This window comes from Heliangelus exortis, chromosome 21, assembly GCF_036169615.1.
Source record: "Heliangelus exortis chromosome 21, bHelExo1.hap1, whole genome shotgun sequence".
NCBI lineage: Eukaryota > Metazoa > Chordata > Aves > Apodiformes > Trochilidae > Heliangelus > Heliangelus exortis.
Window position 1 is genome coordinate 1,178,922 of NC_092442.1, and position 16,845 is coordinate 1,195,766.

A 16,845-nucleotide genomic window follows, 5' to 3' on the forward strand; every position below is an offset into this window, starting at 1 on the left:
GGTGTGGTTGGCAAGGGTTGGAATCTATTTTTGATTTAACACCTCAACTGGTCTTAGAATCATTTCAGTTGGAACAGAGACCATCAATCTTTAAGATCACCATACCCACTGTAAACCTAACACTGTCAAGTCTGTCAGGTTTTGGTGAACCTGATGTTCTCAGGTTACTGAGCTTCATTCACTCTCTAGGCAAGGAGAAATGTATGTATGGCCACAGACCTTTTTTTATTTACATAAAAAAATATATTCTCTAACATATAGAGAGGCTCTTATTTCAACCACAGGAATATCTGACTGTTACTGAGATACAGGTATTGTAGAGAGAAGCTAACTCCCCAGAGCATGTACACCACCCAAGCACTCTGGCAGGTATCACATCTGATTCTTGCTCCCTAGCACTGACTGGGTGCTGTGGCACTGGCCCCAGCCAGGCTCCTGAGCTGTGCCCAAAATGGAGAAAGAAAGAAAGGAGAAAACAGTGGCAGAAAGAGGTGGAAGGAGTGAGTTATATCCTTGGCTATACCCTGAGACCCGGTGTCCAGGAGCAGCATCCTGCAAAGTGCACTCAAAAGTTTAGTTGTACTGAACTGCTAATGTTTGTTACAGCTTCTAGGATTGAGCACTGGCTAATGTTGTTGGAGAGGAATGATATTTAGGATGAATGCACAAGATTGGGTTTTTTCTGCCAAAGAAAAGAACCTAAAGAATAAAAGAGGCATGTGAGTTCCTCCATAAGTTAAAGGCATGGTGCACCATACACCCTTGAAGAAAATCTTCCATAAAGACATCAACCTCTCTAAAAGACCAGACTGCTACAGGAACACTCAAGGTACCAAGTGAGGATTCACAAGAGACACATCCAGTGCTGCCTACAGGACCATTCTTGCTATTCCTGAAAGCTATTTAGACTTGGAACCATGTCATACCAGCTTTAGGAGAAATATACTCAGTTAAGCACATAATCCAATCACAGGTGAAAAGCATGCAGCAGGCAAATAAAATTAAATAAAATAATTCAATAAATATTACTTAATTCACCCTGTTAGAAGTTAGTTGCCCAAACTCTGAATTTGGCCAGGAGTACCTAGGCTAGAGTAGCAAAATTCAGAAAGGTAGTGGTTGCCTATTCTGCAATGAAAAGGGCAAAATACTCATAAAAATTAAGGTTTCTTTGTTTGTATATTTGTTTGGATTATTACAAAATCTTGAGAAATTCTGAAGTCATCTTGGTACCATCAGGTACCCGTCCTGCCAGACAGAAGACAAACTTTATTCCAAAGAGGTACCACACATTTAAGGGAGATAACATCACAAAGAGACAAAAGGTAGCTCTGATGTTATAAAAAACGAGAATTAGCAGTGAAGGTTTATGAACACCAATTTCCACATCTCATCACATGTTCATGAGATACAACCAGCCTGTCCCTACCACTGAAGGAACTGTCTGTCTTTGTTGCCATTGGGGTTGAAGTTACTGAGCTGTTTCTCAAGGAATACCAGGTTTTCTCCTCCATGGCTTCTGCATTTCAGGATGAGGGTGAAAAGGGATAAAATGGTACATCCAGGAAGATGCTGAGGGCATCAAACACTGCAAAGTGTTTGTTAACAGCAGAAGCTAAGAGATGTTGGAGGAGATTTGCATTAATGGACCCCATGGAACTGGCTTCTCAGTGAATGAACATCTGAGCTCCAAGCCAGGTGAAGGTAGTTTTTCTACTTAAGGGAGTTTTTCCAGTGAGATTTGCCCAAACAGAGCAGAGGTGGACTGGAAAGGCTGGTGCTGAAGGTGGTGGGACTGGCTGAAAAGGTGTTTTGTAGAAGATGAGAATACAAGAACAGCAGGGTGGATTTGAACCAAAGGTCCATCTAGACTGTGATCTTTGCTTTGACAGATGACAACAATGGATTTCTGAAAAAGTAAGAACAGGACAAGCACGTAGAGCTTCTCCCTAGGACGCTCTCCAAGTCTCCAACAAACTGCATTTATAGACTTCCTAAGGTGAAACTTGGGTTAGTTATTTAATAGTCTTCATTATTTCCAATTGTTTTTTGAACCTCTGTAAACTTCTAGCATCCACAGCAGTTCCTGCAGCAAGGAACTGTACCTTGTATGAAGAGCACTTCTTTGGTCCTTTTGAACCTGGCTATTGTGAGCTGCTTCATGAAATCTCCTGTTGTTTATACTGAAAGGGACTAACATACAATCCCTATTCATAACTCTCTGAAACTATTTCATAAAACCCCTTGATCATCTTTTTTTCCAGACAGAAGAGTATTAGTCCAGTTAGTTGTTCCTTGTATGACACGTATCTTAACTTTTTCTTACCCCCATGTTCTTTTCCCATCCTCTTTCCATACTTTGCACCTCTTTTTAGAGGTGTGGGAAGCAGAACTTCAAAGAACATCTAACATATGAATGTATCCTGGATTTCTACAGGAGATTAAGGGTACAGATATTCTCTGTTGTATTGTCTCTTTTTTTTTCAGACCTAATGTCTTCTTCATGACAACCACCAAGCACTGATCTGACATTTCCATGGAACAATCTCTTATATTCACAAGATCCAGTTTCTAAGTGGTAAAAGACAAAACAGGGCCCAGCAACTTACTTTACACTTATTTTACCTCACTGATCTTCCACGTGCATCTCCTTACAGCATTCAGTTGCATAAGATCCTCCTGCAATGCTGCTTGGCTGATTCTCATCTTCATTACTTCAAACTAGCAATTGTACTGGAAAGCTCTGAAACATTTCCAAGCACTCAGTTTCCATGTGCTTATTAAACACAGGGGACAGCATGGCCACCAGCACACCTGCCTGCAGAAATACAGGGATCAGCTTCTTCCAGGAAAATCTCCCAGTTACTCCTACCATCTGCTTATTTATCCAGGAGCCTCCTTCTTATTCCAGGTTTTTATTTTCCCTAAAAACCTTTGCTGTGGGAAATCTGGAAGTTTAAATGGACCTACCTGATACATCTGCTGACTCCAAATCCACTTATTCCAATTGGCATTAGAGTTCCTACCAGCTTACTCCATGCAGTTTTTCCAGCTTTCATGGATGACTTGGTTAAACAAGAGTTCGTACATACAGTTAACAGTTCAACTATCTCATCCTGCACAAGTCTTGGGTGAACACTATCTGATCCCAGTGGCTGATAATGTTAGTTTTTTCTATCTGCATCATCATCTTGCCTACAGACATTTCTGCCTGATATAGAAAGCACAAGAATTGCATTCATTTTTCTGCTATGAATTTAGCTGCCCTCAGCACACCTTCTAGACTTATTTTTTTATAGGTTCTACAGCTTTTCAGGCAATCTGATGTGACCGAAGAGAATCTATTATTGTATTTTTTTATAACTCTCCAGTTATTTCTCTTTTCCTCTTTTCACTGTGTTCTCACATTTTTATAGATTGCTAGCTTACTAAAATTTTTCCTTTCTTATCCTTATGTTATAGGTATGCTGATATGATCTTATCATTTTTCAAGTATTCTTGAGAGGTACATTTGATCTTAATTCCTCCTGTAGTGTCCATAAATACCTTCATGCCAGCTGCAGCATTTAGCTCTTAGTCACCTCTCAGCTCCTTTTTAACAACCTTAGTTGATTTCAGGTAACTCCCATTCTGAATTAAAACACAACTGTGGGCCTTTGGTCTCACTCTCCACATCTTTGAAGGAACAAAATACATTATTCTTACATACAGCTTCTCAAAAGCAAGATTTTGAACCTCTGTCTTGTTTCCCTGACTTGCAGCTCACTGAAGGGTAATGGATGGAGTGAAAATCCCCATAACTGCTGCATTTCCTGCCCCCTGATCTCCCTCAGCCCACACAAGTTTCTGGCCAGTTTCTGGCTCTGAGATGTCACCTGGAGCCAAGTTGTCCCACAAGAGAAAGCTCCAGGTGGTTTTCTCAGGGAAGGTTCAGCAGGCATCTGTCCCACAGGCATTCACCAGTCTTTGTTTTATGGAGAAAGCAACCACGAAAGAGGCAGTGGTGGAGCATGAAGACATGGGACATAACTAGGGGCAACTGTCAGAAACAGCATCTAGTGAATTACCAACCAAGAACTTATATTCATAGAATCATAGAATCCTAGAATGGGCTGGGTTGGAAGGGACCTCAGAGCTCATCAAGTCCAACCCTTGCTCCACTCCCCCCGTGGTTCCCAGCCCATGGCACTGAGTGCCACATCCAGGCTCTTTTGAAATATCTCCAGGGATGGAGAATCCACCCCTTCCCTGGGCAGCCCATTCCAATGCCTGATCACCCTCTCCAGAAAGAAATTCTTTCTAATGTCCAACCTAAACCTCCCCTGGCACAACTTGAGACCTCTTGTGCCCTCTTGTCTTGCTGAGTTGCCTGGGAAAAGAGCCCAACCCCCCCCTGGCTCCAACCTCCTTTCAGGGAGTTGGAGAGAGTGATGAGGTCTCCCCTGAGCCTCCTCTTCTCCAGCCTCAACACCCCCAGCTCCCTCAGCCCTTCCTCACAGGACTTGTGCTGGATCCCTTCCCAGCCTCCTTGCTCTTCTCTGGACCTGCTCCAGCACCTCAATCTCCTTCCTGAGCTGAGGGGCCCAGAACTGGACACAGGACTCAAGCTGTGGCCTCCCCAGGGCTGAGCACAGGGGCAGAATCCCTTCCCTGGACCTGCTGGCCACGCTGTTCCTGAGCCAGCCCAGGATGCCATTGGCCTCAATTACTTTTATAACCTTTTTAACACAGGGTTTGTAGGAGCTGCATGGTGTGTAAGTATGTGGAGCTGGTCCATCACTCAGTTCAGGTATCTGCATCTCCCATGGAGCCAGGTACTTTGTAAAAATCTTCCTAACAGCTTTTGCTACAGGCATCTTCCCCTTGAGAGATGAAGTGGAGGTCAGAGGTGCTCTGAAGAAGGAAATGGAAAGACCAGATGATCATAGAGAAGTAAGGAGGAGAGCAAAGTGTTGGAGGCAATGATGCCAGGCAACAGCCTAAACCATTCTGTATGCAGGTACTGATTAAAAAGACCACATAAGAAAAATAACAAGAATAAACAACGTTCTGAGCAAAAAGCAAAATGAAAAAAGATAAAAGAAAGAAACTTCAGAGAATAGATGAGTAGAAAAAATAAAATCTGAGTGGAACTGTATGACCTGGGGGTGTCTTACACTTATTTGAATGAGACCAGATGAAATAAAGGGTAATGAAGAGGACGAAGACACTTTTGAGGCCCCAGGGAAATGTTTGGAAAGAAGTCTCCAGCTGATATTCAAGGACACATGTGCACCAGCATGGCTGGGAATGACAACCACAATTCAAACCAAACATTTATAGAACAAAGAAATAACTGAGGTACAGCATGACAAGTGGAGAGGGGGAAATTCTTTTTCTCTCTTCAGAATCTTTATGAGGTTCCACATATTTTGGAATAAAACTGCCTTAGTAAATAGAAGTTATTAAAACAATTTTGCAAGTAAGATGATTCAAGACTGAAACAGTAAGAGGCACAGATGTGTCAGCTCTCTTACTACCTTGAAAGGCAGTCAAATGAGAGTATCTCTGTGTTTATGCTGGCTGGTGGTCTAACTAGCTAAGCATTAACATTTGATTCAAATTGACACCCAGGAAGTTAGAGGAACTGCTGCAATGCACTCTTTGTTCTTTGACCTTTTTAATAACTTCAAAGATGATCCCCATCTTTAAAATATCCAAAAGCAACATTTTTCTGCAGCATCCTGCACAAAACTCAACTAATGCACGAACCAACGCTCTCCATTCACTTGCAAGATCTCCTCAAGTTATCTCTATTATGTGGCTATTACCTCAAATCCTTTTTCAGCCACTGTCTTCACCTGCTTTGCTCCATTATTGAGCCTTTTGGTCTACAGCAGGTCTGGAGTCCTATGAATTATTTTTGATATCTGCATCCAGTTCAATCCCAACATCTTTCTCTCTGAGTTTCTGTAGTGCCTGTGTCCTTTCTGTAGCAATGCACTTGTCAGACTTGGAGTAAAATTTGCATGGCTGAAAAAGACCTCATAGAACAGCAGCTGAAGTGTTTAGACAGAAGTTTAAATTCTATTCTTTCATGTAATTCACATTCTTTTGTCCAAACAATAGCAAATTTCATCCCCAAACTGCTCCACCTACATTAAAAATTAACATTTCATAGCTGAACTTAGTAAAAAATGTGATTTGTTTCAGAGAGTTTATGGCCAGAGGAATTAATTCAGCTACCTAGGAAGAATTTCTGTATATGACAAACCATACCACTCCTGCCACCATCCTGGTACTGAGCACATTAGATTAACCCATTTGATCACTGGAAACCAAATTACTGAGACAGAGAACAAAAGAGAGATCACAGAGGCACTAAATGCCCTTAACCAGCCCTTTAGGTGAGGGAAGTGACGAAGTGAGAAAACATCTGTTGATCTAGGTCGATGATTCATGTCTCAAGCTGCAGAGGAAGAGGATACACACCCAAAATTTCTGATCATTTGAACTGGATGGCTGCAGGGGGAAGAGTCTTCCACTTAAACCCGATGATCCCTTTCATCTCATGCCCGCCAGTAACAGGGCAAGGCACACAACCCAAGCTTTTGGGAAACAGTATTCTCTCTCCTACTGTTGAGCACTGACACACAGGATTTAGCCCCTTATTTTGAGGTATGGCACTAGATCTCTGATGCTGCTAAAGAAAAGGTGAAAGGGCCCCAAGACAACTCTTCTCCATCTCCTGCCTGACCCATGCTGAGAGCGAGCCCAGAGCTCTGGAGCATGAGATGTGATGATGATGATTCCTTAATGCAGGCTGAAAGTTAAGGGCACATGAAAGGTACAGTACAATGCTTCCTGTTCTTTACAGCTGGTGAAATATGGGAAAAAAACCAGTTATTTAAAAAAATGAAGCCACAGAACTTTAAGACAGAAGTGACCACTATGACCATCCATGCCATTTATGCCTGCTTTACACCCTGTCCTCCTCTCTGTATCTAATCTCAAGACCTAGAGTGGAGGAAAGCCCAAAAAAGTGATAAAACATGAATGTTTATTGCCTGAGTGTGCTATATACCCCTGTACTGAGGGTCACCTTACAGCTCTGCTTTCTTTATAAACATATATATTCTTTCTTTATAAGTTCATATATATTTGACTCTTGGCAACCCGTGCAACACGAATTTTTGTTATACTGAAGACAGGCAGACCTGAAGATCAAGCTACACTGCACATTTTCCATGACACTTATTTATTACTTGCTTTCCTTTTAAGTTAAAACTTGCTTGTTTGCAGACTAAGTAAGACTTTGGGAGTTAGACCACAGAAAGTTTTAGGCATATTTGAGAGATCTATGCATGAAAAACAACAGATCTATAACACATAAATGTAAATTTTTTTGTCCAAAATAAAGTCAAATACAACAGAGTTCTTGATCACAGAGTTTGTGATGTTTGTATTACTTTGACAATTTTTAAAAGTTTTCATCTAAAAATAATGAATTCACACACAAGTTAGAATAGCTTTCTATACAAAATACCTACCAAATCTTTAGTTTTATGCAGGTGCAGAACAAAAAGTTATTTCTCTAATGGCTCAGAACCATTTCATCCACAAACCCAGCCTGGCTCCAGCCAACAGAAACGACTGAGACCTGTTTCCCTTCATCTGTAATCTCACCCCTCTGCCAGCTTATCTTTGGGAAATGTCCACTTGCTCCTTGGAGATATTCCAGGACAAATGTGTGTGGCCAGAAGTCTTCTGTTGCCTGTCACTCATTGCAGCCCTGTTTATTTAGCCTTCTGACCATGTATCTTTGCTCTGCTCCAGTTGGGTTTGTAGCTCTTATTTATCCCTGTAATATCCCTATAATAGGGCATATCATTGTGCTCTTATGTAGTTATTGGACTCTAGATCTGTCACGTTTTTAGTACTGAAAATCTTCTCTTCAGGTTGCATCTACACCTACATGTGTCATAAATATTTCTGCTGGGACAATGACCAGCACCAGCTGGGGTACTGTGGAGCTGGAAGATCTGGGTTTAAAGTCCTTCAGGCTCCTTAAACAGCAGGTTTGCCACCAGATGTTTTCTGGATCAGGACAGAAGCCATGCAGTGCCCAGCTCCCACTCAGCTTCTGCTGCTCAGGAGAGAGAAGGAAGTTCAGAAAGAATCTCTAAACTCAGCTTTTTCTAGCAGCTCACTGCAGCTGAGTCTCCCTACTCTGCATTTGGATTTTAATGGCTCAACTTTCAGATACACCTAAATCCTATCCTAATGCCACACTAATCTACACTGCAGGTTATGCTATGTACTGTGCCAATCCTGCACTATCTGTTCTCTTTTTCAAATCTGTTTGGCCTGGATTGTTTCTTGAGCAGTGCCAATGTATTTGCATTGGGTTACTGCTGCCTTTTTGAGTCAATGCTTTGTCTGTTCCCCAGTATGGCTTTTACTTTCCTGAGTAGTCTCTATATCATATCTAAAGATTTTTTTTTTTAAGCTCTAAGAGCCATTCATCTCACTGTTTCACTTTAGTGCAATTTCCTGTTCTAAAGCTTAGTGTCAAAGTTCCACTTTTTGGTACTTAAGCAACGAATTTTATTATGCTGCAGCCAATACAAGTGGCTCAATTATTGCTCACTTTGGAGTCAGTTCTTGCACATTACTTAATGTTAAGTCAAGAATATCTTTCTGTGTACTCTAGTACTACCTGTTCCAAGAGGCAGAAATTGTTTCTTTGAACTTACTCTTATTGTGCTATCTGACCAGCTTATTCACAGGTAATTTAAGCCCCCATTATCATTTGGTTAGACTTTCCCACTTCTTTGATCTCTGTCAACATTCTGCACTCAACATCCTTTTGTTGATCCAGGAGCTAGTAGTATAGAAGACTACTAATATATTTACTTTCTTAGGGGTTGGGAGTGTAACCCTCTATTTAAGTCAGTGATTATAATTCTCCAGTAGTCCTATGCATTGCAACAACAGAGAAAGCAGCCTCTCTTTCCAGGATGATGTGTTGGGCTCATTGCAGCAATTACCAGGGTTAATTATCATTGCTGTTATGCACACACACCAAGCTCCTGTTCTGAATGTATCTGTGCTGATTTATAGCTTCTGAATTGTACAGCACCTAAAAAATGGTGTTTCAGGATCCTCCTCTAATTCTGATTCCTCCCTAAATACAAGACTGACTTTAAAAACTATGTTTGTTAACTATGTTATTATTAAATAATTTATTTCTTTGCAGGAAGAGGAACAAGGATAATCCTTCCTTTTGGTGATCAGGAGCTTGTTCTGTGTTGTCAAGGTTTTCTTCCTGCAGTTTTAATTTAAAACAATGTGCTCAGCGGGTAAAGGAAAGATGATTTTCTTCTACAATCACCAAACTGCTCAGATTATACAGAAATCTGACAAAGTATTGTGACATTTAGCATGAAATAATTGATATTTGGGAAACTAATTATATATTTTTTTCCTGATAAATAAGAAGACTGTTCCACTATTTTACATATCTACACACTTCTTCTACAGGTAGGCATGTGAGGTGATGAGTGATTGCTGATTGATTTGCCCTCCCTATTGTAAATACATTAGTCTGAGTTTATATATTTTTAAATATAATTTGAGACTTTATTCCAATCTTTTAACATTATTTCCAAAATACTAGCTCCAGGCCTAGAGGCTGTAATGGTCCTGGCCATCTCACATACTAACAGTATCATCTTGTATACAAGACTGGGGTTACAAAAACTCAAAGATACTAATGTTCAATTTTAATTATGTATGCTTGCATAGAAACCTTAGTAAAAAAAAAGAAAAATTTTAAGTTCTGAATAATTATTCAATAAGTAGTACACACACTAGTCCACAATTAGATTTGCATGTGAATACTATTGTAATTCCATTTGGAAAAATCTTAAGTCTCCTTCTCTCAAGTCTCTGCAGCAGCTCTCTCCTTTCCAAGACCTTCCTCATTTTCCAATCTATTTTCAAACTGATACTGCCAAGTATCTCATGTATCAAGTACAGACTAAGACACCAGTAAGAGTTCTTCATCAAAATTCAGCAACCCGTCAGCCAGATCAAAAGTGGAAGCTGCAAAAGAGGCACCAGCAATTAATCCATCTGCAAACAGCTCTAGGAATTGCAGTTGGGAGGGCATGGCAAATCCTTAGCTCCCCATGGATTGCCTGTTCCAGCTAGCATCCAAATTTCTTCTTTCCAACAGACTTGTCTAAGGCTTGGTTCTTCCCTCTCAGTGCAGGACCATTTCCTGACTTCCCTGGGCCTGTTTGCAGAAGCAGCCCAAGCTCCTGATCTGAACTTCCAGCCAGCCAGAAACTGCAAACCAGTTCACGAGGCTGCTTCTCCTGTGTTAAGCAACAGCTAATGCTAAGAGCTTGTGCTAGCTCTAAGCAAACTGGAAAATTATTCCTGTAAGAAGTCTATGGTGTTGGGTTTTGACCTATAAAGCCTGAAGAGGCTCTGCCTTCTTGCAAAATACCTCTCCCTTTGCATCACTGCACGGTGCAGAGTGCCAGAGGTGAGGCTGCTGGGCTGAACCAAAAAAGGGGCAGAGAGCAGCAGGTCCTGGGCAGCTGCTCAGCATCCACCTGCTCACCCACTGCCACTCAGCCACCTGAAAAACTCAAAATCCAGAGATTTCCCAGAAGAACTGGCGACAGGAACGAGGGGTGGGAGGAGGTATTCATCACTGGGCTATTTTATTATAGATAAAGAAGATATTTTTAAAGTTAGCTTCTAAAAACGTAGCACACTATGACCAAAGTTGGTTTCTGGAGACCAGGATAGAGAATATGGGAGGGAGAAATTAAACAAAAAAAAAATGTTCTGGTAGAACTACATTTGGTGAGGCTCCACCACTTATGTGCAAGGTTTTCTGTATTAAATTAAGGAGGTATTTCTAAAGATATATTGGCCAGAACACTGTGCAGATAATTATAAGTTAAAGAGAACTTTACTTAAATATAGGGCTAACTCTGCACCACTTAGGCAATCCCATTGGAGCACTAAACTAAGGGAGTATTGCTTTGGAAACAGGACTGGGACATCCACTCTGCTGTTCCAAGCTAAGCTCTGCAGTCTGGGTTCTCCTATGATGGGCACCAGAGCTGACTGCATCCTACAGGACCTGACATAACTAAACAGGCCTATCCAAAAATGGTGTAAAAAACTAGATTTCTTAACTTCATTAACTGTAAACCTAATCAAGGTCTGCACCTCCATTACATGTAAGGAACCAGTTGTGCAGCTATGTGTGAACAGGCTTAAGTTCATTTAAATAACAGTTCCAATGACATCAAAGTTAAGCACATGACCCAACATTTTTGCAATATTGGGATGTTGATAACCACATGGTCCATGATTTGTCCCAATAAAGCCTAATTCAGGTGTATTTAATATCTGACCATCTAAATGCAAACTAAAAATAGTTCCTTCCATTAATTACTTACTCGCTTTGTACCTTCTCAGTTAAGGCTCTCTTTCCCACTTTGTCCTTCCAGAGGAAGGAACCCACTGCAGAATCAGGACCCAAAGAATTTGAAGTTTCATTTTATACTCCGAGTTTTGATATGCAGTGGCAGAATTAGAAACTGGGCTGTAGGATCTACATGAGAGGTCACAGGTGCACCTGACTGAGCTTCCCCAGAGCACGGTGCCTGGCACTGGGCAAACATCCTGCTGCAGGAGGCACAGCCTGACCCCCTGATCCCAACACTGCCATCTGAAACCAGACCTGGATGATTTTCCACTCTGCATTCTGCGGGATATGGAAGAGGAACAATCACCTGCATGCACACAGGGACGGAATCGAGGCCCCAAAACATATACAGTGTAGGTCAGTATCCGTGTACACAAACCCAGCAGATTAGATTAGTGTTTCCCCAGCCCTCTCTGTTTTGAGGATGATGTTCAAAGGCTGAAGTCCATTTGTAAATCTGCCACTACTCATGGCTTAGGATTCAAAACGTTCCGTTTGTGCCACTGTGATGGCAGGTGACACAAAACTCCCCCTTGGTGTGACAGCACTTGGTTAAAAACATCCACACAGGAGAGGATCTGATCCTCTCCTTTCAAACAGACCCCACTCTATACTTTGTGCTCCGTTGCAACACCACCTTAGTAAGGAATAAATATTGACTTTCCTGGACATTGCCTCATGATAGAACAGGGCCTTGAGTACACTGGTCTAAGATATTTTTTTTATCCTGGTAATACAATTGCTTAGCATAGTTTTCATTTTAAGTTGTTCAAAAAAGCGTGGAAAAGCAAGCTTTATAAATGTCAAATATTGCTTATTTTCATTCTCGGACAGGCGACCATATTATAAAACTGGCTCAACCATATTTCTTATAAGATTATACATATTTTATCACTTTAATTTTAATTTCCAAGGTACAAATGTAATTAAGACAACAATACACCACATCCGGAAAGTCAAGACTGAAAAAAGCTATGCAAAAATTGATATAATACTAACGCAGGCTATTTTTCTATTTTTTGTTTTCAAGAATAATGCACAACTGCCGAGTAAATTACTGCTCAACATAAGCAAGACAGCACACTCCAGGTCTCAGGAAACTGAGCTCAAAACCGAGCAGATGCAGGAGCTCAGCCTCTTCACCAAAAAGCTCCAGTCCGTCTGGCAGCAGCATCTGCACCTCATGGGGAGATACTTTGATGCTCTCTTAGTAAGGGTCAGGAACCAGCATCCATTTCACTTAAAAAAACAGATGGTGGTGACACCACAGGAATCACTGGGTGGGCAAAACTCGGCTTTCAGGTACAGGCAATACACAAGACAACAACGTGAGGGGTCAATCATTCCGGTGGGCAAAGTCTGGGTGTCTGTTTTAGCTGTAGCAGAACCCCAGCTCTCAGCAAGTATAGAAAAACTTCGGGATGTCACAAAAACAAAAATATCACATTTTCTGCTTTCTAACGTTGACTGAGGTACACAATAATCTTTAAGGGATCAACTGACCACCTCCAAAGTTCAACACGAACACAGGCCCAGCTACAGATGGTGATCAAATGAAGAAGAATCGAGCATTTGCATGATGCCTCTGCCCCAAGGCAGTGCAGAGGGCTGCGAAGCAGGAACAGAGACAAAACCCCACCGGTGGACAGCTCATGGAAAAACTGCCTCGTCGCTTGGCTTATAAATCTACACTCAGGAACCCAAATCAAAGGCATCACGCCGGGAGCTGAAGCAGCAAGGAGAGAAACGAGGGGGGCGGGGGGAGAGGACAAGAGCGAGGTAAGGCAGGTGAACCCAAGCGAAACAAAGCTGCTTTTACCTGCAGCAGTTTTCCTTCGGCTGGAGTCACCTCGGCGACGTTCGCGAACTCCCCTTCCAGGATGATGGGCTCCACTTTGAGGGGGATCACCCTGATGATGGCTTTCTGCGCCGCCGCCCTCTCCGACTCGACGGCAGCCGCCAGCGCCAGCCCGGTCCGGCCAAGCCCTGCCTGCAGGGTCGCCATGAGCAGCCAGAGCCAGGGGACAGCCAGCTGCAGCGGGGGGCCAGCACTCATGCTACCAGCTGCAGCACCAGGCTCGGGCCACACATACCGCTCAGGAACGAGTCCTCACCCTGCGGCAGCCTCCAGCCCTCGGCACAGCTCCTGGAGTTTTTCCCAGCCCGGGGGAGAGAGGGGCTCGGGCACCGGGCAGCGCTGCTCACCGGGAAACTTCTCTGCTTCTCACCATCACTGCTTCCCTGCCTTGGTGCCACGTGCTCAGAGGCCGCTGGGAGCTCAAAGGCATATTTTAAACAAACACATTTAAAAAAAAAAAATATATATATATCCTCGGTTACGAGTCCCTCCTCCAGCAGATAAATCCGGAAAGATCAGCAAAACAGGTCGCTAGCAAGAAATCAGTTCAGATCTACAGGAACACCAGGAAGCGTGAGGGAATCGTCAGTCCCACAGAGGTGAGGCACGGGGAGGTATTTCCAGGGATGTGGTGTCCTCGTGTCTCCCACCCCAGGCTTAGGAATATCCACAGGTTCAAAACATCCATCTCAAATAGCCGTGAGAAGCACCTCACCCTCTCGCCAGCATTTCCCACAACATCAGATGCAGCTCTTCACCCTGAATGTTATCTGCAATTACCGGTATCCTTCTCAGAAATTATGCAGCGAGTATTTCTTGAATTTACAGTGAAAAGTAAGTTTGTTTCTGCACCGCTCTCTTCCACATCGAGTTGATCCTTTCCATCCTTCTCATGCCAGAAGTGGTTCATTCAAGTTTGCAAATCGACTTTACTTTTCTTCTAGCAGTCCATGTTCAGAGTCTGACTCCGGGGGTAGTTTTCCAGGATAATTAATAAAGCACGGAGCTTCTCTTCATCCCTTCATGTTCCCAGGGGAAAAAAACCAACCAACCAACCAACCAAACAAAGAAACCCAGAAAAATCAAAAAAACCCACAAAAACCAGGCCCCAAAACACTTTAAAAGTTTCAATACTAAGCCAAGCAGGTAACAAGCAAAAAGTTACAGCATATCTGGTTTCTCTAGCACTGTTTCTGTGCACGCCTGAGTTCCGGTATGGCCACTTCCAAGCACACATTAAGAAGATCCCGAATTAAAAGCCCCACAAAATCAAACATTAAGTTCCATGGACTGCCCAAAGGTCACATGAAACACATGAAGAACTCTCTATAATTGAGCGAATTTAGACAGAGGATATTTTCAATTAAAACCATAGTTACAGCGATCACACTGCTACGAAGTGAAAAAGTGATCTAAAAAAAAAAAAAAATAAAAAAAAAGAAAAGCAGATCTGCAAACCTGTTCGGCAGTGTGCCTGCTGGAGTCCGCAGGGGCCAGGACGGATGGGAAGGTTGCTGTAAATCCTAGGAAAAAGTTACTTCCAGTAACTTAAGAAAACTGTGTGGGTCTGATGACGTTTGGTTTTGCCCTTTTTTATTAAAAAAAAAAAAAAAATTAAAAATCGGTATTTCTACCCAAAAAAAAAAATAATTAAAAATTAAAAATAGAGAAAGCAATCTCCCAGGCTCGCATGCAGCAGGCAGGTAGGTGAGAGTGGAGCTCCACAGCCTGAGAGAGAACCCAGCAAGATCAAAGGGAGAAAATTACAGCAGACAGAAAGCTCCCGGGGCAGGCATGGCTGCAAGTGAGGTGTCCGCATGTCATCTGCGGACCTGAGACAGAACCCAAAACCACTTCGGAAGCACTCCTTGAAAATACCAAAGTCTCTCCTCTGGCTACAGCAAACGCGATTATCTACTCTCCAGGCAGGGAGCACGAAGGAAACTAAAACCCGGGACATGGGAAGCGAAGCCCGACAGCTGCCTGAGCGTTACCGGGGAGGGAACCAGCCGGGCCGGCGCGGGGGCTGCAGCCCCGCAGCTCCTGCCCAAACGCCTCCTTCCCAGGAACAGCCGTGCCCACCGGGACCCAGAGCGGGGCTGAGGCGGGCCGTGTCCTGCCCAGGGCGGCCTGAGCTCTCCTACCTGCTGACACAAAGTGAGGGTGGAGCAGCCGGAGCCACCGCCCCCCGGGACGAGCCGGGCCGGGACCGCGGGCTCCCCCTCCCGCCCCGCCGCCCCTTTGCAGGCGCGGCCCGGCGGGCGCTCGGGGCCCGGGCAGGGCAGGGGCAGGGGCCGGGGTAGGGGCAGGGGAAGGGGTCGGCTCTTGAAGCCCGGGCAGGGCAGGGCAGGGGCCGGGGCAGAGGACGAGGCCGGGACAGGGCGGTCCCGATCGCCGCGGCAAAGGGCGGGCGGTGCGCGGCAGCCCCGTCCCGCGGCCCGGCCATTGCGGCCCAGGCCTGTGCTTGGCCCTCGCTCGCTCAGGTGCCGGAGCCGTTCGCGAGCTGCTTTAGGTGAGGCTGATGTCAGAGCTGCGGAATTTGGCTGCGCTTCTCCCCTGACATCACCGAGGGGTGAGGAGTGGTGTAGGTGAGACCCGTAGCGTCAAAGCAAGGCTGCGAGCGGAGGGCAGTGAGCGGCGGAGCCTCTGGAGGGCTCAGCAGCAGGGCCTGGGCAGGGCCTGTCAGGGAGAGGGGTTTGTGCCACAGGCACCCCACCCAATCTGGAATCACTCCACAGAAATTAAAAAATGAGGCAAACAAAGAACTGGTCGACTTTTTTTTTTTTTTAAACCTGTGCCTGTGGCAATGATTATTTGTGGTTAGAAGTGTCAGCAAGAACTGCTGAAATGCAAAGCTTGCTTTCAGCTGTTATTTCCCATTTAAGACAACGCAAACATAGCACTCATTTAAGTTTAAAAGTTGCATTTATTGCTGCCTAAACAGGAGCAGAAAAGAACATCTTCGAGATAAATCCCACTCTGTCCTCATTAACAAAAATACAGTTTAATAATTGGTCACAGAATTTATTTATTATTTACTGGCTGAACTAATCCAAGTAGTAACATAAACATGTACAAATGTGTGTTTATAAATGTGTATATATATATGTATGTTTTGTTATATTTATGTATACTAAAATATAAATAATAGTAAATAAATACTAATGCACAGCTATTAAAAACACTATCAATATAAATACAATCATATTTTCAACTTTTAAAACTTATTTTCAGGAACGATTTAAACCAAAGTGCTAACAAAAAATAACTCGTCGTTACCGATACCATTAGAAAATTATTAAAGCAGAATTCCCCATTCATGTAAAAGATCAGCAGCTGTCATATGTAATGGATGCCCCCAAGAAAGGATACGTTTGCTGCTGGAACAGAGCATCAGTTTAGGAAGGAAGAACATTTCCTGGTTAATCACTCAGTAAATTCCCTCATCTTTCCTAAAGCCACACTCCTGAAATCCCTGACCCCAGCAGACCTA

The 16,845-nt window shown here is 43.4% G+C and overlaps 1 protein-coding gene across 4 annotated transcripts in view; it reads right to left on the minus strand.

Annotated features, from left to right (window-relative positions):
- The window catches only part of RNF43 (ring finger protein 43), a 66,648-nt gene extending 51,164 nt beyond the window's left edge, over window positions 1-15,484 (minus strand). For 3 of the 4 annotated variants that reach the window (XR_011730057.1, XM_071764933.1, XM_071764932.1), the window contains exon 1: window positions 13,314-15,471. Coding sequence is in view for 3 of the 4 variants with exons in the window: in XM_071764933.1 (XP_071621034.1) it covers window positions 13,314-13,550 (237 nt within the window). In the remaining variant the exon portion in view is untranslated. Of the gene's footprint in view, window positions 1-13,313 lie in introns of all 4 variants that reach the window. The other variant, XM_071764934.1, reaches the window with a different exon arrangement.
- Between the last annotated feature and the right edge of the window lie 1,361 nt (window positions 15,485-16,845).